The sequence below is a fragment of the Salvelinus sp. IW2-2015 genome, linkage group LG20 (genome assembly GCF_002910315.2).
Source record: "Salvelinus sp. IW2-2015 linkage group LG20, ASM291031v2, whole genome shotgun sequence".
Taxonomy (NCBI): domain Eukaryota; kingdom Metazoa; phylum Chordata; class Actinopteri; order Salmoniformes; family Salmonidae; genus Salvelinus; species Salvelinus sp. IW2-2015.
Window position 1 is genome coordinate 47,701,197 of NC_036860.1, and position 27,142 is coordinate 47,728,338.

General features: G+C 41.9%; 1 protein-coding gene and 1 long non-coding RNA gene across 6 annotated transcripts in view; one reads left to right on the forward strand and one right to left on the reverse strand.

Moving 5' to 3' along the window:
- LOC139029454 (uncharacterized) overlaps nt 1-27,142 on the forward strand; it is an 83,942-nt gene that overhangs the window by 37,247 nt on the left and 19,553 nt on the right. The gene's annotated exons all lie outside the window — the stretch shown is intronic.
- LOC111980457 (long-chain-fatty-acid--CoA ligase 4) lies at nt 5,245-25,948 on the reverse strand. Of its 5 annotated transcripts, none has more exons than XM_024011191.1 (15): nt 25,876-25,948; nt 19,466-20,019; nt 18,993-19,170; nt 18,768-18,877; nt 13,979-14,117; nt 13,526-13,676; nt 13,081-13,204; nt 12,897-12,968; nt 11,505-11,644; nt 10,621-10,793; nt 8,966-9,040; nt 8,406-8,594; nt 8,060-8,174; nt 7,726-7,883; nt 5,245-7,558 (listed from the first exon to the last, which is right to left on the reverse strand). In XM_024011191.1, the coding sequence occupies exons 2-15, from the start codon at nt 19,814-19,816 to the stop codon at nt 7,401-7,403; spliced, it is 2,133 nt and encodes a 710-aa protein (XP_023866959.1). In that variant the 5' UTR covers nt 19,817-20,019; nt 25,876-25,948; the 3' UTR covers nt 5,245-7,400. The 5 variants fall into 5 exon arrangements, with proteins under 5 accessions (XP_023866959.1, XP_023866960.1, XP_023866961.1 ...); XM_024011192.1 differs by having other exon boundaries at nt 19,466-19,702; nt 25,876-25,942; XM_024011193.1 differs by having other exon boundaries at nt 19,466-19,699; nt 25,876-25,933.

Genomic DNA, 27,142 nt, shown 5'->3' on the forward strand with positions numbered 1-27,142 from the left:
CCCCATTTAGGTCTAACTGGCAGCCTGTGCTCCTAAGAAAGTCCAACCCCAGGATACAAGGGTCCCGCACAGCCGCCACCCACACAGAATGACGCACAGTCCTGCCCCCTACTGCCAGAGTCATTATTCCCTTCCCTTTCATGGGTGCCAGCTCACCTATGACTGTGCAGAGCTGCACAGTTGTGTGCTCAAACTAAGTCCAACCTGGCACAATATCCGGCCTCACCAGGGTTACTGTTGATCCAGTGTCCACCAGGGCAGAGCAGGGCACCCCCTTCACAGTGACAGGGACATGACAAAAGTCCCCAACACAGGTCCGGCCCACCACAACAACAGGCTCCATCCGCTTGCCCTCGTCTACTTCTGGGAGACGTGAAGCTTTGCTCCCCTGTCCGCGTCGATGGGCTCCTCCTAAAGATGGTGTTGGTTGGGAAAGAGAGCCAGGGGTCTGCACTGCCCCGTCTATGCGGACCCCGAGCCGTTTCCCTGAGCTCTGGGGAACATGGTGCAATCCCGGTGCAGATGGCCTGGCTGGCCACACCTCCAGCAGACCTTGGGACCAGGGTGTGTGTTTCGTGCCGCCTGTAGCGACACAGCACGAATGAGTTCAGTCATTTCAGCCACCCATGCAGGCTTTTCCAGCTCTGGGCTGCTCTGCCCCCCAGTCCACACAGTGGGTCTGTCTCCCTGCACCCCCACCGAAGCCCCAGCCCACACGAGCTCCCTCTCCAAAGCCATCTCCAAGGCTATCTGCAATGACTCAGGATGAGCCAGCTGGGTCTGTATGCGCAGCTCCGTAGGAGAGAGCGCCTGTATGAACTGGTCCCGTACTAGTTCGCTCTCCACGGAGGGGGCATGTGAGCATATGCCCGCCGAGAGAGGCTCTCAATGTCATTAGCTTGCACCCGTAGTGGCTCTCCAGGCATCCTGCGTCTATCACTCAGTTCGGAGCGCACCAGCCCGGGCTGTACACACTGTCCAAAGTGCCTCCTCAGTGCTCCCACTAAAGTCCCATAATCACATCTGTCCTCGGGGATAATCAGTATCAAACAGGACAGAGAATAATTCGTGAGGCACAAAGCCAACTGCAGTGCCCTATCTTCATTCGACCACTCCCCAAAATGTACTAACAGTTCAAACTGAGCATGAAAAGCTTCCCAATACGCCTTACCGGAGTACTTCGGGGTCTTAACAGATACGGACACAATCGGGAACTGGGCGCCGCCATGTTTGTTTACATCCTGAGCCCCAGATTCCTTGTCCCGCAGCGTTGACGTGACCCCTTTGGTCTGCCCACAAGTATCCGTGCGAAGCACAGTCGACGAAGCACTCATGCCCGCTTCAGCCGCCATCATTCTAGCGGTCTCCCTCAATTGGCATCTGTGCTCCGATGCCCTGGCGATCTCCTCAGCCAGATGCTCCGACGTCCATGCACAAGCTCCTCCTTGGCCATAATCGTCCCCTACCTCCACCTTCACTTTCTGATTCCCTTGAAGCATTTTCAACCCCCGTACTCACGTACATTAGCTAGCCACTTCGTCAGTTACCTAGCTGGCTAACTTATCTACGTTTTTACTTCTGACACCAATGTAAGGACCTGGCTAGGTCATAAAGGAACAATTGTCCAGACAGAGGTTTACGAATTTATGGTTTATTAACCCAACTCCACACAGGCTACTGTTTGGCCGTAGCCCACGCCAAATAAATGAAAGATACGCTATAAAACAACCGTGACATTCTCTGGTGAAGACCAGAAATAAGAGAGAGAACAATGGTTAAACATGGTCTTAACTTGCAATGCTCCATCCCCCACGCTACTCCACCAACCACCAAGATGCCCGGCATCAGAACATTCCAGGAATTCCCCCACGAACACTGGGTACTGGTAAGTACAACACAACCAACTAATAGCATAGCACACAGCTGTCTGTGCGGGTCGCTACAATACGTTACAATTGGTATGGTTACATAAGACAGAAGGTTACTTATAGGGTGGTTGGTCGGGAACGTCTAGCAACCCGAAGGTTGCATGTTCGAATCTCATCACAGAGGAGTATAGAGTGCAGGAATGTGTCCTATAAGGAGCATTGGTGGCAAATCTGATGGCTGAATGGTAAAGAACATCTAGCCACACGAGAGCATCCTTACCTGCCGATCTATAAATGATGTCTCCGTAATCTAGTATGGGTAGGATGGTCATCTGAATCAGGGTTAGTTTGGCAGCTGGGGTGAAAGAGGAGCGATTACGATAGAGGAAACCAAGTCTAGATTTAACTTTAGCCTGCAGCTTCGATATGTGCTGAGAGAAGGACAGTGCATCGTCTAGCCATACTCCCAAGTACTTGTATGAGGTGACTACCTCAAGCTGTAAATCCTCAGAGGTAGTAATAACACCTGTGGGAAGAAGGGCATTCTTCTTACCAAACCACATGACCTTTGTTTTGGAGGTGTTCAGAACAAGGTTAAGGGTAGAGAAAGCTTGTTGGACACTAAGAAAGCTTTATTGTAGAGCATTTACCACAAAATCCGGGGAGGGGCCAGCTGAGTATAAGACTGTATCATCTGCATATAAATGGATGAGAGCGCTTCCTACTGCCTGAGCTATGTTGTTGATGTAAATTGAGAAGAGCGTGGGGCCTAGGATTGAGCCTTGGGGTACTCCCTTGGTGACAGACAGTGGCTGAGACAGCAGATCTTCTGATTTTATACACTGCACTCTTTGAGAGAGGTAGTTAGCAAACCAGGCCAAAGACCCCTCAGAGACACCAATACACAAAAATGGAATGGTCTACCGTATCAAAAGTTTGGGCCAAGTCAATAAAAATAGCAACACAATATTGCTTAGAATCAAGGCCAATGGTGACATTATTGAGGACCCTTAAGGTTGCAGTGACACATCCATAACCTGAGCGGAAACCAGATTGCATACCCGAGAGAATACTATAGACATCAAGAAAGTTTTTCCCAACACTTTTGATAAACAGGTCAAAATAGAAATAGGCCTATAACAGTTAGGATCAGCTTGATCTCCATGTCCCTCTGACATGTGAGAGAATCTGCAGTTGTTGCCGAACACACACTGGCCTGATGCAAAGGACAAAAATATAAGTATTACACAGATAAATCGTAAGGGTATTTAATTCACACGACATGTCCCTTGTATCTTTAATTGTCGTCTTTACCAGTCTTTAGAAACCTCATGCATGGTTTCTTAGTCCGTTCATCATACAGGATAGCTGCTGTATCTGTGATGAGAGAAGATGTGTCAATGTGTACATTAAAATCTACAGCCTATTACCACAAGTATGTCCGATGATAAAAACAACTGCAGAGATAGGGTCACTGTCAATTCTTTTTAGAAAAGGACTTGAACTGAATTGCATTTTATAACATCCATCTGAATTTAATCACTTTTGATAAACAGGGCAAAATAGAAATAGGCCTATAACAGTTAGGATCAGCTTAATCTCCCCTTTAAATAAAGGACGAACTGTGGCTGCCTTCCAAGCAATGGGAACGGTTAAAAATGTTGGAGATGGGCTTGGCAATGATAGGGGCAGCAACCTTAAAGAAGAAAGGGTCTAAACCATCTGACTCAGATGTTTTTTGGGGGTCAAGTTTAAGGAGCTCCTTTAGCACCTCAGACTCAGTGACTGCCTGCAGGGAGAAACTTTGTAGCGGGGCAGGGGGAAAAGAGGGAGAAGCATCGGGGATAGTCGCATTAGAAGTGGTGGGAGATAAGGAAATGTTGGACGGGCAGGGAGGCATGGCTGAGTCAAATAGGAATCCTGACTTAATGAAGTGGTGATTAAAGAGCTCAGCCATGTGCTTCTTGTCAGTAACAACTACATCATCAACATTAAGCGACATGAATGGGACAACATTCCACAGGCCACAATCAACAGCCTGATGATCAACTCTATGTGAAGGAGATGTGTCGCACTGCATGAGGCAAATGGTGGTCACACCAGATACTGACTTAGCTTAAAAAAAGGTATCTGTGACCAACAGATGCATATCTGTATTCCCAGTTATGTGGAATCCATAGATTAGGATCTAATGAATTTATTTCAATTGACTGTTTTCCTTATATGAACTGTAACTCAGTAAAGTCTTTGAAACAGTTGCATGTTGCATTTATTTTTGTTCAGTATAAATCTAAAAAGGGATTCAATTGGATCTTTTTTTTTTACCAATCTACACAACCTATTCTGCATTTTTGAAGTGCAAGAATTTTTTTGAATAATTTTCAAAATCCCCCAAAAATAAGGATGTATTGATTGCGTATTTCTTCACACCCTATGCCGCCACCACAATAGTGGAAAATACAAAGGGATCAACAACATTGCATTCACTTCACATTACTGGCCTGTTTGACAAAGTGAAAATTAGGAAGCCCGTGTTTTAAAAAAATCCACTCCAAATCATCAATTCTGTTTGCAACAAGACCATTAAAAAGATTCATTCTGCCATTTCCTGGTGGCTAAAATTCTAATAGTTCAACTATTTAAGTTTGTGACAAAACAAGCAAGTATATTGTAGAGAAATATTGTACCATCTAAACTGCTGTGAAATATATTTTCCATAACCCCAAAAAATTGTGCTTGAAGCTGGTGTGCAAAAGAAAGCAGATGCAAAAACTAAACTTACGAACGGGAAGCATAGAAATAGTGCACATAGAACAGATCTACCACTTCATAGACTTGCTTTCAATTAAATATGTAACTTTTTGGGTGACCCAACCAAATTCCCATAAAAATATGAGTTATAGATATGGCAAAAGGTTCTACAACTTTCACTTTGTAAATGTGGAGTAGGTTGTGTAGATCTGTAGGAAAAAAACATCAAAATAGATTTAGATTTCATTTGAAGGCAGAAAATGTTGAAGACTGTTCAAGCTGTGTAGACCTTCACTAGGCACTATGTTACCTGCCATGATGCACTTTAATAAACAGCCGTGTCTGAGTGGAGCAATGCCACATTTGAGTTTGCTGTTAGCCCTACACTACCTACTGAATTTATGAGAGGCATTAGAATCACCTCATACCTTGGGCTTGGTTGAAATTCTGTCATTCTCCTTGCTTGAAAGATTTGCAAAGCTTGCCCCAAGGATAGTTAGAATGCATCTTTCTTGACAGCGCTATGAAAGAATGGGGTAGATTTAAACTAGTGAACCTAATTATAAATCATTGAACAATACTTTATATTGATATTTATGACTGACAATTATTCAAGTAATAAACATTTTACAGTGGGCAGAAAGCTTTAATATGTTCATATAAAAAGAATATGTACTTTCAAATGACATAACCAGAAGGTACACACTGCCCAACCCTATCACACAGTTTCATTCACATATTAACAGATTTGAATAAATAATACAAATTAACAAAACATCAATATAAATGGAGAGAGAAGAAGGCTACATTTACACAGGCAGCCCAATTCTGAACTTGTTTTAACTAATTGGTATTTTGATTAATCCAATCAGCTCTGAAAAAGCTCTGATGTGAAAAGATCTGATGGGATTGGTCAAAAGACCATTAGTGGAAAAAATATCACAATTGGGCTGCCATTGTAAACACAACCTAAGTGCTTCACAATTAACATAATAAGATTAAAGGTTGGTCTCAAAATAAATACTACTGCAGTCGCATTCTTGGTGCATGGAACCCTGAGTATAAGAATAATAAAACCTTCACAAACATTTTTTTGGACCTTTCTCAATCCTATTGGAACATAGGACTCAATGGATCGGAGTGGTATCATGGCTAATATGAACAGTGTATGTTTCATCCCAATGTGTTGGCCATTGAAGATATTTGCAAAATCGTTAAATTGTATTATATGTTATGAATGCAATGCATCCTGTAATATTATTTTTGGCATTGATTTGCACGTTTCAGTTGTCACGACCCCATCAATTCTCTTCTACTGCATTATATGCCACGTTAAACAGCTTCCGAATGATAAAGCAAACTTGCCGATACACAGCATTTTCATTAAGGTTCCACACAAAGTTTCAAGAAGCACAATTGTGACCTTTAAACAGTTCAACAGTACAAATTCATCCAAAAAATGTAAAATGGTTCAACGTTTAACATGACCTTAATATACATATAAAATATTTTAAATATAAGTTCTTTACACATGCAACTCAATAGTATTTTCAACATCATATAATGAAAAAATTGCATTGAATTATATTGAGTATTTCATATCTGTATGTCACAAAATGTCAAATTATTTAAGAGTATAGGCTATTAAGTTGGCATATCCATAGGTCAGAAATGTAGAACTATTACAGTACATTATAAATATGACTTGAAACATTATCTAAGTCTATAAATATTGTACAGTAGACAACAGAGTTGTAGGAAGAGATCAGCATGAAAAAAGAAGGCTAAAGGACTATCTTAATTTTTGCTCAAATAAAAATGATAATCCATGCTGTAACACAGCAAGTATGACATTAACCATTTACCTAGTATCTGAAAAATCTGTGACATACTTGGGTTGGGTTGGGTTGTGTTACTATAACAATGTCATGAGCAGGTTCAAAACATGAAAACATAAATGATACAAGCACAGGTGACAGAAATGGCCAAAGTTACACTCAGATTTGATCTATGTGCAATAGCCTAAAGGATTGTGAGGGCTCGGCAGTTGCGTGGCAGTAATGTGATCCTATGTACAGAACAAGTAAACAATTTATACAGCAGCACTGTGGGGGCTTGCTCATTAGGGGGCAGCAAAAATGTTTTCATCAATTATGTTGATCTTTTTCAAAAGGAGGCCAGAGAAGAGACGACTCAGGAGTTGAGCAAATCTCATTATGACTCCTACCTCAATTAGACACAAAAATAGTAGTATTTACGGACATGTCATAATAAATCCCAAAGGCAAATTACAATATGCAAATACAAGACTTGCATTCGAATGGCGTTTTACACAACGCTGTGCGATCTCCAACACAAATAGCCATAACTAACCAGCTGATCCTTCTGTGCTGAACTTTATGGACTGACATTCATAATGTGACAAAAGAGATGACGTGGAAAGACAATTCTACAGTTCACAGACAGAATGCTTTGAAGCAGGGTGTCAAACTCATTCCATAGTTGGCAAAGTATCTGCAGGTTTTAGATTTTTCCATTCAATTAAGACAGACAACCAGGTGAGGTGAGTTCCTTAKRAATTAGTGACCTTATTTCATCAATAAAGTACAAGGGATGAGTGAAATCCCGCAGACACTCAGCCCGCCGTGGAATGAGTTTCACACGTGCGTTGAAGCATATGCACTCGCACGCAAGCATACACACACATTCAGACACGCACCCACTCATTTCACTGGTGAAAGTTGTCAGGAAACCGTTCTTAGGTTAGATCAGATAGTGGCTCTACTTCCCTCCGTACATTCTCTCGATATCAGTCTGGAAGTGGTTCTTCAGCTCCTTCCTCTTCAGTTTGAATGCGTCCGTCACCAGGCCAGTCTCAGGGGTCCAGGGCTCTGGGCTCAGACGCACTTTCACTGGGATCTCAAAACGCTGCAGTTTGACTGATGGGGAGGAAAACACAATGGTTAATATAAAAGGGATAAACATGGCCTGAACAAAGCCCTGTATTGTCACACACTAAAATTATGTGTCTTATAGTTCTAGGTTATTATCCATCTGGTTAATCAAGTTAACAGGATATGTGTCATAGAGTAAGTGTCAGCCTTACTTGAGGTAGCCACCTCTTTGATGGCCTTCAAGACCTCTTTCTCCATGGCCGGGTGGTTACAGATCTCCTCCCAGGCGACACTGATGCCGTTCTTATTGGCCAGAATTGTCAGCTGCTTCTGGTTCGGTACCACAAAGCTTATCACATAGTTCTGGTCACTAAAAGCAAGAGAATTTTTWAAAAATGATACAGACTAGACCTGAGCATGAACATTAAATATGTTTTCAGGGTGATACATGTAGAATAACCACAAATGCATGTGGTGTCAATGTAATAGCGTTCTGTCCTATGTAAAGAAGTGTATGGTATATAGTAAAGCAGACAGAAGAGATACCTGTTTGCATATGCACAAATGTTTTCAATAAGGGGGCAGTTTTTCAGAGCAGACTCCACTTTCCCCAAGGACACGTATTCTCCAGCCTGCAGTTTGACCAGGTCCTTCTTACGGTCTACATGGAACAAACAGAGCAGAGAGGGTCAGTGAGAACACTAAAGTATGTCAGCATAGTGTTGTCTACATCTTCTCCTGAGAGGTTATGGCAGGTAGCACTGTTTACATCCATTTGAATTGTTTATGACAGTATTGCCTCATGGTCATAAAGTGTTGAAGAGGCAGCTGATCAGTGCTCAGTGCACATTGGTGTTATTATTCAGGCGTTCTCCAACTCTCAGCCACTCACCCACTATCTGCAGACAGCCATCAGGGTGAATCTCCCCCACGTCCCCGGTACAGAACCACCTCTGGCCCTGCTCATCCACCCAGAAGTCATTGTTCAGGTGCTCACTCTTATAGTAACCCATGGTAACGTTGGGCCCACCAATCATGATCTCTCCACGGGGGTGGGGCTGGTCCTGGCTGGTGTATCCGCCTTGGGAACACAGTGGGAATATAAGAGTGAGGCATGGTCGGAGAGAATAGCTGTATAGAGTATTGTTTGGACCAGAAAAAAACTAACCACATGGAAGCTAAATTGGCTCATGAGAGCCACATGAAAATACGGTAACAACACGCAAAGGAGGCAAATTGGGCAGCTACAAAACGAGGATGTCCAAGCCATCTGTGATACACATACTATAGGTGTGTCATAATCAACATGTATTTGTCATGAGCACATGATACATGGTGTAACTGATACAATGAAATGCTTACTTGCAAGCTCTCCTCAACAGCGCAGTACACTTTATCAAAAATATTCACAAATAAGTTTGTGTATGTGTGTCCATAGGTTTTATTACTTACCCTCAACCCAGTCTCGTAGTTTGACCTCACAGCAGATGAGGGGGGCTCCTACTCTCCCAGTGCTGTAGTCTGCCACTGGAGAGAGGAAACACACACTCACAAAATAAATAAAATAGTCCCATGTAGAGTTTAATATCTGATGCCAGTAGTAGGCTGCAACCCGGCCTACTAAAAACCAGTCTGGGAATATTCAAGGTTTTCTCATTAAAGAATAAGCGTCAGTGCTTACGCTCATGCACTTCTAAGGCAAAGAGCAAGATACACACGTTAGTGATGTGCGGGTTGACTCAAATATACAATTGTGTAATTCATATCGACAGAATAGGCTACATTAAGGTTTTTCTTTGGTTACTTTTTATCTGGCTTTAGACAAGGGTACAAAAGCCTAAGCTTTAGGGTCTAACATTAGCCTACACACGCCAATCACCAAATGCTTCAGGGAAGACGGGCAGAAAAAATGTACGTCGATCCACGGAGGCAAAAAGAACAATGTCAGAGTTTAATTAAAAACATTAAGGGAGGGCCAGAACTGTAATGTTTGGGAAAGATTTGGTGAAGTGGTAGAAGAGGTTGACAATAGCGGCTATATTGTGTGATGATTGTGAAGCGCTATACAAATTAGACAGTCACAAGATGGGAACTGTAGTGTTCAGATGGGTTAAATGGAATAGTAACTGAAATCTCAACACTGACTGTAGGCTAAGTCTATAACCTCTCACATGGCCTAACATAATGCAGCGGGCCACAGATTTTCACTTTATCACATATAGTTGGGCGGTTGCGAATGTGTTATTAGCAACTGCGGGCAGGTGAATAAACAGCTAACACACTTGTACTTCAGATTGACCGGAGACAAAAAACAGTGTGGTGGGAGAATCACAATTATAACACTGTCATATTTAGTTCATTCACTGCTTTGAGCTATGAGGAAAATCAAATGTTTGCAAACATTGATTTGTTATAAAATAATGTTATTTGTTTTTAAACTAAGAACTTGTACATTATCCTCTGCCTTGCAAGAGTGTTAAACGAAACTGAGAACCCTGTCCTGAGGTCCTCTTAAATAATATGGCCTTATAAAATCGTCCCCGGTGGTTATTTGGCATCATTTGGCCATTTATTTCACACTCGTATACTGCTGCGTAGCGTCACACAAGCATATCCTTCCACATTTACAATGCACTGAAAAATGACTGATACCTGCGTACCTATACAGCAAAGCCGATTGACGCAAAACAGTTATATTTAGTATAGCTGTCATTCCTTTGTCATCCACGATCCCAGTACCACAGAACGTTTCACAGGTTGGGGCTTGAACAAAGACATCTATCTCTGAAAGCATGTGTGTTTAAAGACATGAAACCCTCAGGGCACCTTAACATATATAAAAGCCTGAGCAGTAGCATTTTCTCAAAGACCTTGTCTTGGCTAAAGCCAAAATTTACCATAGAATGCATAGGTATAATTTCCCCCAAAAAACACAATGGTGAAAATTCTCAAATGACAGAGCTCCCACCATTCCCCTACACACTACTACTACTCTGCTAGTGAAGGAACCAAGGGTGCACTTGGTAATGATACCACTTCCAGGGTGAATATCATTAGCAAAGGACCCCAGCAGTAGTAGTCCGTGGCTGTGCCTTGCCATGACTCACCCTCTGTGATGGTACCTGCTCCGCAGGTCTCTGTGAGGCCGTAGCCTTGTCCCACAGGGCAGCAGAAGCAGATGTTCATGAATCGCTGTGTGGCGGAGGACAAGGGCGCCCCTCCTGACAGCATCATCCTGATGTTCCCTCCCAGCTGAGCCTTCACCTTCTTAAACAGCAGCCTGACGGAGCAGAGGAGAGAAATGTACGTATTACTACTTACTAGTTTATCAAGATGCCAATTGGTCCATGCTTACTGATACAGTTTCACTGTCTGATCCCTGATAAGCAGCTTGTAATGATGCAGGTTGTTGCATGTTATGATGATGTATACAGATTCTGATCCTGTCATTGGTCTCTGCCATCTCAGAACTAGGGCACATTAGACTTGCAGTGGAAGTGACACACTTGTAGCCTATTTATTAGAATCCGATAGAGTAAAATTGGCAACAAAAACTAAAAAAGTTGAGAGGGTGACTAGAGGCCAATGTCTCGGTCATGCTGATACCAAGAAATGGGGAAAGGAAACTTGTCTTGTCTGGTAGACAAGAAAATATTGTTGCCAAAAAGGGGGAACCAAAACCAGTCAAAATACAAGCGTACATTTAAAATATATAGATTCCAGAGGACAAATCTATACAGCTTTGAAAAACCCATGTAGTTTGATAAGGCCTAGCTATATCTCTTACTTCCAAGTACTGTAATGGCATGTTGGAAATGTTTATGTTTTTATGTACTGACATTAATCAATGTTTATGTCTTTATGCACTGACCTTGTATCAGGGATTTTATCTCTATAGATAGCCATGTGCATGTAACAGGATTGTGTACATCAGCTGGGAACATGCTGGTATGTGTATATGTGTTTGTGTCCTCACATACAATTTACTCACAAGTTGCAGAGAGGGGCATCGTAGCCCATTTTGATCTGCTCCAGTTTGTAGTTGTAGCCCAGTTTGAACAGTGTCCTCTGCACATAGCTCATCTCCTGCACCTTGTTCATCACATTCTTGTAGATGCGGTCCATTATTTCCTGACAGATAAGATACAATAAACAGAAAAGATCAACTTCACACATCAGTTTGTGACGGTTTTTCTTTTTACCTTATCCATATGTCTGCTTCCACTTTCTCTACAGAGGAAATCAAAGCTGCAGGATAGTTATCAAAGAACCAACATCACCTGTTCGAGGATGTCCTCTAAACCTGACCTATAAAAATCTGTAAAGAAACCAGCCTTATAGTACGGATGTGGGTTTGAAATAATGTCACTATTCAAATAGTATCATACATTTTTGTCGGATATGCGGATATTTGAAATACAGCCGTTGAGGTTAAATGCGGTGGTGTGTGTAGCGAGCAGACAGAGAGAGAGAGAAAGACACCAAGGTAACTCGGCTACAGTCAAGACTAGCTAACATTTATTTGTAGCAGCCACAATGTTATTTGTCATCCCATATAACAAGACAATCTGTCTTGACTGGAGTAGCCTAGCACAATAAAAGGTGTGTATTAATTTAAACTTTCTGTTTTTTGAAAATGATTTCTTGCTGATATGAAATAAGGTCCTTATGCTTCCAAAACCGTACCTCAAGCGATGTGTGTTAATGTTCAGACCGAGCGTCAGGGCTCTTAACAAAACTCCCCCGTACAGAAGACGCCTTCGTCCAATGACTTATGTGTAATGTAATAGAGCAGAGTCATGAACAAGGGCTGGGAGAAGCCTAGAGAAGCTAGCTAAGCTAATGGAGTCCACATGCTGCACAACCCCATTCAGATAAAACAACAACAAACTACCTGTTGGTTGCTCATTGTAGCCTACACCTTCTCATTTCACTAACTTGTAATTCAGTAATTCATTCCATCTTGCATTGCATTAGTGAACTTTCACTACACGTGCTACACATTGAACCTCTTTGCCGCTTTGATTGGCCAACAAGCTACGTGAAGGCAATTGATGGGCTACAGGTCTTTTTATGGGGTGCCATCATAATAACTACATTGAAAGATTTGTTTTATTAAATTAATAACTTGAAATGACATGGTCTATCCTTGTATGTAACAAAGTCACATGGATATTTACATTTCATTTAGAAAAACCCTTTTCAGTGTTAGAGTCAGGTTAAAATTGGCCTATAATTTTTCGGGAGCAAAACATTACACTCACACAAGTATTAGAATACTACGTCCATTCAGATATTCAAATAACCATGCACATCCCTATTTTATAAAACACTAACAAATCAGTGATAAGCAAAAAGATTAAGGAAGGATGTTCGTTCTTACCGGAACAGCTGCCATCAGAGTAGGCCTCAACACAGAGCAGTCTCCATTACTGCCTTTCTTGATTTTTGTTGACTGCAAAAGAGAAGCAATAAAAATAACATTAGATTGTTGCCCACTTTGCAATAAAATAAAACAAATCCATAAGAAAAGATATCTCTTTATATCAAACTGCTGAGTCTATTACCTGGTCAGAGAGTGTTTGTGGGGAAGAGTAGCCAATTCTGCAGCCGTACGTCATACATGAGATCTCAGCAGTCATCTCCAGCACATGAGCTAGAGGCAGGTAGCCAATGTAGGTATCCTTCGGCCTGCACATGGGCACAAACACATCACACTACTGTAAGCAATATGAAGATGAGAGAACATCTTCAATGTCTGTAACCATGCACAACATTATACAAAAATAAGGAAGTGGTTATGCACTTTGACAATACTGTCTAATTATCAAGTTAAGGAGGAAGATCGCATGAGTAAATAAGTTTAGGCATGGTTATCATGAGCACATTACACTGTTTGTCTGCTGTCTTTAAAACATTGCGTCAAATCCCCATGTCAGATGCAGAGACCTGACCAGCCTAGTTAAATGGTGGTTAGATACTAGAAGCCCTGTGGTAGAGTGCTCTGCTCACCCCAGGCCTGGGATCCTCTCACACTGGCCCGTCATGCCAGCAATAAGATTGCTGTGGATGATCATGACTCCTTTGGGTTGTCCTGTGGAGCCGCTGGTGTACATGACCACAGCCAGGTCTGTGGGCTGGGGCCGCTGCACAGCTATACTCACTGCCAGGAGCACATGGGGACACATCACTTAATAATGCTTAGAAAATAAATGGTACAGTTCAGGACAGTACAAACATTCTTTACTACATTGTGGGACTAAACTAAACTGCCAGCATATGTGCATATTATACTTCACTAGCTGCTTAGACATTTTACCATCGCTACAATGCCATCTGAGCCATATGTAAACTCACGTTTCAGAGCAAACACTGTTTGACATAACAGGGTGACTTAACAGAGTGACCCAACAGTGTGACCTGTGTGTTTTGTACATGCATAGTTTTGTTGATGTTTCCACGTACAGTTGTCAGGTTTGGATCCCAGCTCTTGTACTGCCTGCATGCTGTGGATCTGAATGCCCTCTGGGTAACCCGTCCTTCTGATGCTCTTGTTGTCCACATAGATAACGTGCTTCAGGTTATGCATTTCTGGCAAAATACTCTGTCAAAGACACAAGAAGACACATCATTGTCTAGACATGAGTAATCTCAGCTCTCGTGTCCTAAATGCCTTTAGGGTTCATTCAAGTTTCAATGACATCAGTATTTGTTTTTCAAATCAAACTTTGTTTGTCACATGCGCTGTGTCGACTGCACTGTAGGTTAAGGGCTTGTAAGTAAGCATTTCACGGTAATGAAATGCTTACTTACAAGCCCTTAATGAATAGTGCGGTTCAAGAAGAGTTAATCAAATATTTACCAAATAAACTAAAGTAAAAAATAAAATAAAAAAACACAATAAAGAGGAAATATACAGGGGGTACCGGTACCGAGTCAGTGTGCAAGGTTACAGGTCAGTCGAGGATAATTTGTACATGTAGGTAGGGGTAAAGTCACTATGCATAGATGTGAAACAAATTCTTATTTACAATGACGGCCTACACCGGCCAAACCCGGACGACGCTGGGCCAATTGTGCACCGCCCTATGGGACTCCCAATCACTGCCGGTTGTGATACAGTCCAGATTCAAACCAGGGTGTCTGTAGTGATGCCTCTAACACTGAGATGCAGTGCCTTAGACTGCTGTGCGACTCTGGAGCCCAAATAAAAAACAGCGAGTAGCAGCAGTGTAACAAATAAATGGGGGGGTGTCAGTGTAAATAGTCTGGTGGCCATTTGATTAATTGTTCAGCAGTCTTATGGCTTGGGGGTAGAAGCTGTTAAGGAGCCTTTTGGTCCTAGACTAGGCATTCCGGTACCGCTTGCCGTGCGGTAGCAGGGAAAACAGCCTATGACTTGGGTGACTGGAGTCTCTGACAATTTTCTGGGCTTTCCTCTGACACCGCCTATTATATATGTCCTGAATGGCAGGAAGCTTGGCCACAGTGATGTACTGGGCCGTACACACTACCCTCAGTAGCGCCTTACGGTCAGATGCCAAGCAGTTGCCATACCAGGCAGTGATGCAACCGGTCAGGATGCTCAAAATGGTGCAGCTGTAGAACTTTTTGAGGATCTGGGGACCCATGCCAAATCTTTTCAGTCTCCTGAGGGGCAAAAGGTTTTGTCGTGCCCTCTTCATGACTGTCTTGGTGTATTTGGACCATGATAGTTCGTTGGTGATGTGGACACCAAGGAACTTGAAACTCTCGACCCGCTCCACTACAGCCCCGTCGATGTTAATGGGGGCCTGTTCGGCCCGCCTTTTCCTGTAGTCCACGATCAGCTCCTTTGTCTTCCTCACATTGAGGGAGAGGTTGTTGTCTTGGCGCCACACTGCCAGGTCTCTGACCACCTCCCTATAGGCTGTCGTCAGCAAACTTAATGATGGTGTTGGAGTCGTGTTTGGCAACGGAGTCGTGGGTGAACAGGGAGTACAGGAGGGGACTAAGTACACACTCCATTGTTGAGGACCAGAGTGGCAGACGTGATGTTGCCTACCCTTACCACCTGGGGGTAGCCTGTCAGGAAGTCCGGGATCCAGTTGCAGAGGGAGGTGTTTAGTCCCAGGATCCTTAGCTTAGTGATGAGCTTCGTGGGCACTATGATGTTGAACGCTGAGCTGTAGTCAATGAACAGCATTCTCTTGCCCTCCAGGACATCTACACCATCCGATGTCACAGGAAGGCCAAAAAGATCATCAAGGACATCAACCACCCGAGCCACTGCCTGTTCACCCCGCTATCATCCAGAAGGCGAGGTCAGTACAGGTGCATCAAAGCTGGGGCCGAGAGACTGAAAAACAGCTTCTATCTCAAGGCCATCAGACTGTTAAACTGCCATCACTAACATTGAGTGGCCGCTGCCAACATACTGACTCAAATCTCTAGCCACTTTAATAATTACAAATTGGATGTAATAAATGTATCACTAGTCACTTTAAACAATGCCCCTTTATATAATGTTACATACCCTACATTACTCATCTCATATGTACAGTGGAGAGAACAAGTATTTGATACACTGCCGATTTTGCAGGTTTTCCTACTTACAAAGCATGTAGAGGTCTGTAATTTGTATCATAGGTACACTTCAACTGTGAGAGACGGAATGCAAATTAATTACTTAAAAATCATACGTCATTTTCTGGATTTTTGTTTTAGATTCCGTCTCTCACAGTTGAAGTGTACCTATGATAAAAATTACAGACCTCTACATGCTTTGTAAGTAGGAAAACCTGCAAAATCGGCAGTGTATCCAATACTTGTTCTCCCCACTGTATATACTGCACTCTATACCATCTACTGCATCTTGCCTATGGCGTTCGGCCATCGCTCATCCGTGTATTTATATGTACATATTCTTATTCATTCCTTTACACTTGTGTATAAGGTAGTTGTTGGGAAATTGTTAGATTACTTGTTAGATATTACTGCACGGTCGGAACTAGAAGCACAAGCATTTCGCTACACCCGCATTAACATCTGCTAACCATGTGTATGTGACCAATACATTTTTATTTGATTTGACATAGGTGTTCCTTTTGTCCAGGTGGGAAAGGGCAGTGTGGAGTACGATTGAGATTGCGTCATCTGTGGATCTGTTGGTGCGGTATGCGAATTGGAGTGGCTCTAGGGTATTCGGGAGGGTGCTGTTGATGTGAGCCATGAACAGCCTTTCAAAGCACTTCATGGCTACCGACGTGAGTGCTTCGGGGCGGTAATCATTTAGGCAGGTTACCTTCGCTTCCTTGGGCACAGGGACTATTATGGTCTGCTTGAAACATGTAGGTATTACAGACTCAGTCAGGGAGAGGTTGAAAATGTCAGTGAAGACACTTGCCAGTTGGTCCGCGCATGCTTTGAGTACAGGTCCTGTTTAAAGGTCTTGCTCACATCGGCTACCGAGAGCGTTATCACACAGTAGTCCAGAACAGCTGGTGCTCTCGTGCATGCTTCAGTGTTGCTTGCCTCGAAGCGAGCATAAAAAGGCATTTAGCTCGTCTGGTAGGCTCGCATCACTGGGCAGCTTGCTTCTGGGTTTCAATTCGTAGTCCGTAATAGTTTTCGAGCCCTGCCACATCCAATGAGCGTGAGAACAAGGTGAATGCACCAATTTGTAAGTCGCTCTGGATAAGAGCGTCTGCTAAATGACTTAAATGTAAATGTAGAACAGGTGTAGTAGGATTCAATCTTAATCCTGTATTGACACTTTGCTTGTTTGATGGTTCGTCTGAGGGCATAGCGGGATTTCTTATAAGTGTCCGGATTAGTGTCCTGCTCCTTTAGCTCGATGTGGATGTTGCCTGTAATCCATGGCTTCTGGTTGGGATATGTACGTACGGTCACTGTGGGGACGAGGTCATCAATGCACTTATTGATGAAGCTGGTGACTGAGGTGGTATACCCCTCAATGCCATTGGATGAATCCCGGAACATATTCCAGTCTGTGCTAGCAAAACAGTCCTGTAGCGTAGCATCCGCGTCATCTGACCACTTCCGTATTGAGCGAGTCACTGGTACTTCCTGCTTTAATTTTTGCTTTTAAGCAGGAATCAGGAGGATAGAATTATGGTCAAATTTGCCAAATGGAGGGCAGGAGAGAGCTTTGTATGCATCTCTGTGTGTGGAGTAAAGGTGGTCTAGAGTTTTTTCCCCTCTGGGTTTCACATGACATGCTGGTAGAAATTAGGTAAAACGGATTTAAGTTTTCCTGCATTAAAGTCCCCGACCACTAGGAGCGCCACTTCTGAATGAGCATTTTCTTGTTTGCTTATGGCCTTATAGAGTTGGTTGAGTGCGGTCTTAGGTTTGTGGTGGTAAATAGACAGCTACGAATAATATAGATGACAACTCTCTTGGTAGATAGTGTGGTCTACAGCTTATCGTAAGGTACTCTACCTCAGGCGAGCAATACCTTGAGACTTCTTTAATATTAGACATCGCGCACCAGCTGTTATTAACAAATAGACACACACCCCCACCCTTCGTCTCACCAGACGTAGCTTCACTGTTCTGTCGGTGGATGGAAAATCCCGTCAGCTTTATTTTATCCATGTCGTCGTTCAGCCACGACTCGGTGAAACATAAGATATTACAGTTAATGTCCCGTTGGTAGGATAATCTTAATCGTAGGTCATCGATTTTATTTTCCAATGATTGCACGTTGACCAATAGAACGGATGGTAGAGGAGGTTTACTCGCTCGCCTACGAATTCTCAGAAGGCAACCTGACCTCCGCCCCCTTTTCTCCATATTTTCTTCACGCAAATGACGGGGATTTGGGCCCGTTCCCGAGAAAGCAGTATATCCTTCGTGTCGGACTCGTTAAAGAAAAAAGCTTATTCCAGTTCGAGGTGAGTAATCGCTGTTCTGATATCCAGAAGTTATTTTCAGTCATAAGAGACAGTAGCAGCAATATTATGTAAAAAATAAGTTACAAACGACGCAAAAAAACTAACAAAATAGCACAGTTGGTTAGGAGCACGTAAAACGTCAGCCATCTTCTCCGGCGCCATTTTCAGTAATGACACACCTCAGTTCACACACAAACACCCCATGGCTAATTTTAAATTCCTCCTTGATCTACAGAGGTGATTGCACACATCCTGTCTAAAAAGATAGCTCTCTTTCCCACAGATAGAGGAGATGAGAACAGCAGTGTGTAGTTCGGCTAGAATCTGAACCATGCATTTCCCCTGATGACTCCTACCTTGAGTTTAGTCTCCAGTAGCTCTGTGCTGGTGATCAGGTGAGTGGCCCCACACTCATTCAGGCCATAGGCCACTGCCTCCTCCCCCAGGGTGGCATACAGAGTGACCACTGCAACACAACCAAACATGTTGTTCACATGCACACACACAATGTTTTCACAAATATTGCTGTCCTAACAGGAAATATCTTTATAATGCAAACTAGTGGAACTTTATGTGCCTACATGGAAAGTTGCGTCTGAAGCAGGCCTGTGCAGTGATCATCCACTCTGCCCGTGTCTCACAGAAGATGGCGATGGTACTCTTGGGCTGCTGGCCCAGGGCTGCCAGTCCACTACCTAGATGACTGATGATCTGGTCCACCTCGTCATAGGACAGCCACCTGTACTCCCCCAGGATCAGCTGCAGCAGAGGAGAGAGAACAGAAACAGTCCATTAGGGTTGGTTCTACTAAGGGCCTTCACTTCACAGGGGTAAATATCCCACTGGAGAGTCAAATCAAGTTATTTCCAGTGAAACCGTTTATGACATTCGAGTCAATTACTCTACAAGAGGGGATTTCATCTAGGACAGTTAGATTTTATATTAAGTTATACAAACCCACTTCAGGTTGCATAACTGACGTAACTTATTTGACAGAATCTTCACTGCACTCTAATTAGTTTCTTGTGCGATGGAGTGGGTGTGATCACTCTACCTTCTTAAAGATCTTGCCACTCGGTTGCATCTCGTTCTCCTCATTTAGGAGCTCCCTGGTACCCAGGCAGTCTGCGTTGCCGAAGCGCTGCACTGCATGCTCAAACAGCTTGTCTAGAGTGTCCTTTCCCTCAAAGTCCTCCCGGGCCAGGTTGTCAAAGTTCTCCACACAACGATAGGGGCCCTCTGCTTTGCCTGTGGTGGACTTGGCTTTCTCTCTCTTTGCCATGGTTTTCTTCTTCCCAGCATCAGTGAGGAAATACCATGGGATAAACGTGATGAGAGTGTACAGCCACATCAATAGGTACACAGGCAAGAAGACTACGTAATGCATGTCAACTTTGAACGTCATGGTTGAAGGTGAGGCAGAAGTGGAGAGAAAGAGAGACTTGAGGGAGAAGTGTCTGCTTCAGGGAGAGTTCAGAATGCTCAGCTCTCAGGTCATGGAAAGGTTGCCAAAGCAGGTGGCGGTAATTACAGATTGGACAGGTAGCAGCACATGCACCCAGACGGTTCAATGGAAAGGCTTGACACAAGAGGTCTGTGATGCTAGCTCTATAGCAGGGTGATTGGTCCAGAATTGTTGAGCACAGGGGAAGAAGAAAATACATGGAGAAAGAGAAGTATGTTAGTCATATTGTAATCTTTTGTAATCTTTTCTGCGCGTAAACCGAAGAATCTGTCGCGGCGGCTTGGAATGCGTAGGATAACGAGCAACAGTAGTTCCAGTGTTCGGGTTTTCTTCACTGACTATTTGGATGTATCATGATTGGGAGAAGCTGAATAAACACAGGTGAACTACTCATTTCTAACACATATAGACCCAGAACTTAACCAACAGTAGTCATATTGAAGGAATAGCTAGGAGCTAGCCAGTAGCCACAAGCATGCACTGTGCATAATACAACATCTAATTTATAGACTAGCCAAAAGTAATGACTTTATTCATTTTCAAGAAGGCTTCTTGTATGCATTTCATGTCAAAGCATACATTGCAACACACCAAACCTAGGTGTTTTATTATTTGGGGGGAGGGGGGGGGGGGTGTCAAACAAGAAGCTGCTAAGGTATTTAACACATACCTTACCACCGGTAAATATTGCTGCACAAAATAGCTGAGTTTCACTGGAGCACTGCACTGACCGCTGCAGCTGTACACAAACATCTAGGCCCATGTCTGGTCAACTTCACTTCAGTTCAGATTTGACAACCTTTTATCTTATCTATAATTGATGCTTGCAGTGTGCAATCATTTCCCAGAACTGAAAGAATGTTAGGTCTGTGTTTAAAAAATCTGAAAGAGTATCTGTATGTATTTATGCCAATTGATGGTGCCTTGGTTAAGACAGAAACATTTATAAGGTAGAATAATTCGAATGAGCAACACAAGTTGTTAATAAATAGCTCAGTAGGTCTACCCTAGGAAAATACCCCTTGAGAATGTTATAAATAAAGAGACTGAAATACAAAGACTGCAGAGCAGAGTTCAGCAGAGTGGTTATGAAGCCAAAGAGGTGAGGTTAGATTAGGTTAGATGACAGAGACAGCATACATGAAATCTTACTTAACCTTTTACAGGTAATAAAAAATAAAAATAAACATTTAAGTAGTCATTTACTGTCTTATTTTGTTACTTGGCTTTTACTTTCTTACTATTGCCACATTTCTGGTGCCACTTGGCAACCCTTTCGACATACGTCTACATTCTAACCTCGATCACTGTCATGGCATATGTGCATCACCCAGTCTTTTCCCACGAAAAAGGCAAACCCAAATGACTTCACTGAAAACTATTCAGGAGTCATGACATCACTGAAAACGACTTCCTTGTGCAAACCAGAGACATTTCCATGTAAGTCAAAGAACACATTATTTCTTTGCGCAAGATTCTCCAAGGTGGCAACTGGCAAGAGGGCAATTCCATGGTAACAGAGTGATGCAGACTCTGTTTTTTTTTCACTTTAAAATGTATGTCAAACAAAAACCAATGATTACAAAGTTAAACAAACTAACCAACTGTATGGACAAGGACTCTATGCACACATTTACTTGAAGAACAGTGCAGATGTGGTAGGTAGCCTAGTGGTTAGAGTGTTGGACTAGTAACCGAAAGGTTGCAAGATCGAATCCCCGAGCTGACAAGGTAAAAATCTATGGTTCTGCCCCTGAACAAGGCAGTTAACCCACTGTTCCTAGGCTGTCATTGAAAATAAGAATTTGTTCTTAACTGACTTGCCCAGTAAAATATAAGATGCAAAGTTTGGTAACTAACACTAACCAGCACACTGGAAAGGGTAAAAAGGGCACCAAAGTTTAATCTGGACTTCATCCAAGCCTAAACAAAAATCCCATTCCACTATCCAGTAAAACATTGACAAAACCATATCAAATCACTTATAATACAATGTAGTCTAATGGAGGGCATCTTGACATCAGAGATAAGGGGAACATTTCAGGTCAACTCAAACTGTAATAAAAGTGCCCAAAACATCAGACCTACATTCCATTAAAAATGTTATCTAATTAATCTTGCTGCGGATACTATAACGAGCAGCTGAGCATGTCTAGACAGGATCATTACTTGTAAAATGACAGAAAGGCCACGTCATGCTTGAATCATGATCTGCTATGTTACCCTGATGGTGAATGCTTGTGTGACTTGACATCCCTCCAGACAGTAATGAAGGCTCAAGTGCTTTAGCACACAGGATGCTGCCTGTGAGTGGCTTATACTGCTCATGTGCCACTGATCTGGCCTAATCCCATTTACTGCCCAGGCATCACAACCTCAAAATGAATCAGCCAGGACAAATTCAAATTCCTCCTTCAATCAGTATATCTTCCTTAGTGTGAAGAAATTATCTACATTCTAAATATATTATATTTCTACATTTGATATGATGCCCCCACCAAAAAATCTTCCAACCGCTTTCGTTGCTCTTAATTGAAATGATATCCGTTATCAGGTATATCAGCTCTTTAAACAAAATCATAATTTTCAGAGAGCCTAAAACATTAGTCAGAGGAATAAATGTTTACCCCTGAAAAGAGAGGTAATTCAGAGATGGTCTGAATGGCTTTAGAAAATTAACACATGCACACACTTCTGAAAAACGCTATACCAGTGATGAGCAGATCGAAACAGTGCAAACCTTTCGGTAGAATGAACAAGAGAAGAAATTGGTTACCTTACCTACTGTTCTGAGGTACGCTAACAAAACACACTTCTTCCTCTTTCCTTGAACAAAAAGCCTGGTCCAGATATTGTTTATTCTACACAAGATGTTTATTCTTCACTCCCTGTCTACGGTTTTTCGTTAACTCAGCTGCACTCACAAAGAGCTAACATACATTCTCCTGCTTCCACCCACAACTGCTCTCATCCAATAGGAGAGTGTATTGGACAGGAAGTGATACGGTTCCTCTCTACAGTATTCATCTCAACGTACTCAGGGCTGACTGTGACTAACCCTTTTTGCATTATATTTCCAGAGACCACATCTATTAAAACTGTTACGCAAACACAGCTGGTTGCTCATAGTGATACACATTACATAGACTGACACTGACTGACACAACATTGTGTTCACAGATTCAGTTTAATCTATTCCAAGAAATGAGGAGACAGACATGTTTATCCAAGCCACATGATTATTTTTCTTGATGTGCTCTAACGCTTTCAAATCAGCAACAGTGAAATCCTTTCAGCTGTTTCAAGAAAAACATGTCCACTGCCTCATCATCAGACAGGATACTACTACCCACGTAGAAGCATGTCATAGCATGAGGTCAATGACCTTTAACACAATGAAGAATACTGTGTTATGCATGAAATGTGGGATCAAGACTAATGGCAAGGTTGTATTGTTAGATAGAATATTCAATGCTACTGCTGTGTCTATAAAACAGATGGCAGAAAAAGAACAACACAAACCTGTACTGTACCTCAAGCCTTGAAACAAGCCTACACTGTACATCAAACTCCTCATCTGTACAAATTGTAACACAAGAACCGTATCAATACAAAACAGGGTGATGACTGACTTGAAGTGTGTTCACCAGACCTTGGCATTAGTTTTCTATCCTGTTATCAGGACTGGTATTGAACATTCTTGGTAAAAAAAAAATGTTTTAATGTATAACCCATATATAATATGACCCATACATGCATAACCCATATATAATATAAACCATACATGTACAACCCATATATAATATAATCCGCACATGTATAACCCATATATAAGTAAGGGATAAACTCTGACATTACCTTGAAAATAATGGACAATGCGCCACTTTGCGGAGTTAATTTTTCCAAGGTAATGTTTTTAGTTTTTATTTAACTAGTCAAGTCAGTTAAGAACAAATTCTTATTTACAATGACGGAGGTGGGTTAACTGCCTTGTTCAGGAGCAGAACTACAGATGTTTACCTTGTCAGCTCGGGGATTCGATCTAGCAACCTTTCGGTTACTGGCCCAATGCTCTAACTACTAGGCTACCTGCCACCCCATGTACAGAATGTACAGAATGTACAGAACGGAGGTGTTTATCCCGCTTATACCACAGTTGCCAAAGAAAACAATACTAAAGCAAACATTTACCAAAAGTGTTCGTTGATATTTTCATTTTTCGAAGCAAATTCATACTTTCTCATATTTTTGGTTGCTAGAGACGCGACACAGTCGTTCGTTCGATTAGTTCGATATTTATGGACGTGACTGCAGTTGTTCGTTCTTTATGTTTCATGGCGACGTGCTTATGCCTTGCGAGCTAGCTAGCCAACATTTCCAACTGACCCAATACCTTTTCTAACTGTCCCATTATCTGGTTTTAGAAACTGGGTGGTTCGAGCCCTGAATGCTGATCGGCTGACAGCCGTGGTATATCAGACCGTATACCACAAGGATGACAAAAACATGTATTTTTACTGTTCTAATGACGTTGGTAACCCGTTTATAATAGCAATAAGGCACCTCAGGGGTTTGTGGTATTCACCAATATGCTCCACGTTGCGTCGTGCCTAAGAACAGCCCTTAGCCATGGTTTATTAGCCATATACCACACCCCCTCAGGCCTTTTTGCTTAATTATACCATGGCATTGTTGAATAGTCATTTCTGATTGGCTTGAAGGGCATTCTAGAGCATGCATTATTTCTCTATAACCCACAGTATATTTGCACGGTAGAATTCAATGGATATAGTTCTTACATGTTCTATGTTTGAGCTGCTTCTGAAACAAAAGTCGAATGGAAAACATTATTGGCATTGTTGAATTAGATTTTCATAATAGCAAGCTAGGACCGATGGTTTGGTTAGCTAAAACTAGCAAGTCTGTTTGCTTGGTTACCAAGGCGACTACTGTCACTATCTAGTAAACTTGTTAGCTACTTCAGTGGATGTTGCACACATCTCTACCAGCAAATGAACCCATTTCTAGCGGTAAATGTGTTCAATTATAGCAATAGTATAAAAGTGATAATCAACTCGGGGCTCTATGCTTTCTCTGGAAAAAAATGCTAATCCCTGGAATGTTAGTTTCACTCTGCTAGCGTGATATGGAACACATATTCTACGTCGTTCATTATTTTCCAGAGAACGCATAGCCCCTCGATTATCCCTTACTTAATGTCTATTCTAGAATGCCATTCTAGCCAATCAGAAACGAGTATTCACCAACGTTTTAGTATAAACCTGTAATATAACCCACATGGCTATCAAATCGTTTGCTCAAACATTCATTCGTTTTTTACAATTAGGCAATGTTACATGCCTTTTAGTTTACGGACATCAAATTAATAAATCAAATAAAGGTCCAGTGAGCGAGACCATGTCGTTGTCTGACCAAAAGTAACCTCTGCACCTGTCAACTCCGTTGACATAGCTTCAAGAAAAAACATAATAGTCGTGCTATTTCTCCCAACAAATGTAAGGCTGTTCACATATCTAAAAAGAATCCGGTATATCAAAATTAAGACTTTTTTTGTAGCTAGCTTCGTGGTATCATTATGAAAATTAGAGGGACAACGAGGAATATAATTTGGTGACTGGCGTTCCGCAAATGTTCTGTAATGTGATGTTTGAAAACAGAGACCCACCGTGGAATACACCCATTATGCGCTTTAAGTATTTGATATTAATGGGCGCTGTTGGTTATTAAAATTAAAAACGACGTGTAGCCTAGCTTGTAGGCTAGTAGCCTGGCCAGATCATAAACAAAGACAGAAATGAAGTTGGCATTGCTAACGTTAGCTGTTTCTTACTACTTCAGTACACTGGATATTAAGAATATTCAATATTGACACATTTTTGTAAATAAGATAGCTATGATGATAACATATATTATCTGACAGTTTACTTAGCCATTTCCCTAGCTAGCTTGTATGCTAGCTATAGTCAATCTAATCTTACCTCAAAAACCGAGAAGTGAGAGAGACATTCCCAGAAGGATGAATGACCGAAAGTAACCTCCAACAGAGAGGCGACAACCCGGAAACTTTACGTCATATGAGTCCATCTCTCATAGCCAATGAGAATGGTCTGAAGACCATGTTAATTTGATGCTACAGTTTCATTGAAAAATTGAAAAAAATATATTGTCACACTTTATACGAATATCAACCAGTTATAAGTAATTAATCTCATCTGACTGTAGGTTACCCTTGTGAATTATGTGGATCATAATTTAATACATGATCCCTATAGACTAGGCAACACATCATTGTACTGTATGAAATATAGATGCGAGTTAAGTCCCCAACCAGTGAAAACACTGGTAATGGAGGCTATTTCTCTCCTTTAAATGTTCAACATAGCAAAAATAACAAAGAGCTGCTTGTATGATTCATCTCCCACATTCTTTGAAAACAGCCAAAATGTGTGTCTAAATTGCTTTAAGAAATATGAAATACAGTCAGAAGATTGGAGTTGCACCAGTATAGTGCATGACCTGCAGAATTTGGGTGAGAAATGGTGATAGGAACATTACATGTGGTGCTAAGATAATGGTCAAAATAAATTGTATACATTCTGGGCAATTACAGTGCCTTCAGCGCCTTGACTTTTTCCACCTTTTGTTGTGTACAAATTAGGATTACATCCTTTTTATTTGTTCATCTACACCAAAGTACTCTAATATCAAAGTGGAAGAACGATTAAATAAAAAATAGATTAATGAAAAATAAAACAATATATGTTGATTAGATAAGTATTCAGAGTCAATACATGTTAGAATCACTTTTGGCAGCGATTACAGCTGTGAGTCTTTTTGGACAAGTCTCTAAGAGCTTTGCACACCTGGATTGTACAATTTCAAATCAAATCAAATGTTATTTGTCACATTCGCCGAATACAACAAGTGTAGGTAGACCTTACCGTGAAATGCTTACTTACAAGCCCTTAACCAACAATGCAGTTCAAGAAATAGAGGTAAGAAAATATTTACTAAATATACTGAAGTAAAAAATAAACTAAAAAGTAACACAAATAACAATAACGAGGCTATATACAAGGGGTACCGGTAATGAGTCGATGTGTGTTGGTACAGGTTAGTCGAGGTAATATGTACATGTAGGTAGGGGTAAAGTGACTATGCATAGATAATAAACAGCGAATAGCAACAGTGTATAAACAAAGGGGTGGGGGGGGGGGGGGTCAATGTAAATAGTCCGGGTGGCCA

What these genes read in the sequence shown, in the direction of transcription:
- LOC111980457 (XM_024011191.1), bottom strand. Translation starts at nt 19,816, where the DNA reads ATGACGTTCAAAGTTGACATGCATTACGTAGTCTTCTTGCCTGTGTAC. An exon ending in CACAAACACTCTCTGACCAG is followed by an intron (nt 12,969 to 13,080) that starts GTAATAGACTCA and finishes TCTCTTTTGCAG; the next exon opens with TCAACAAAAATCAAGAAAGG. An exon ending in AGCAGGTACCATCACAGAGG is followed by an intron (nt 9,041 to 10,620) that starts GTGAGTCATGGC and finishes TCCTCTCTCCAG; the next exon opens with TGGCAGACTACAGCACTGGG.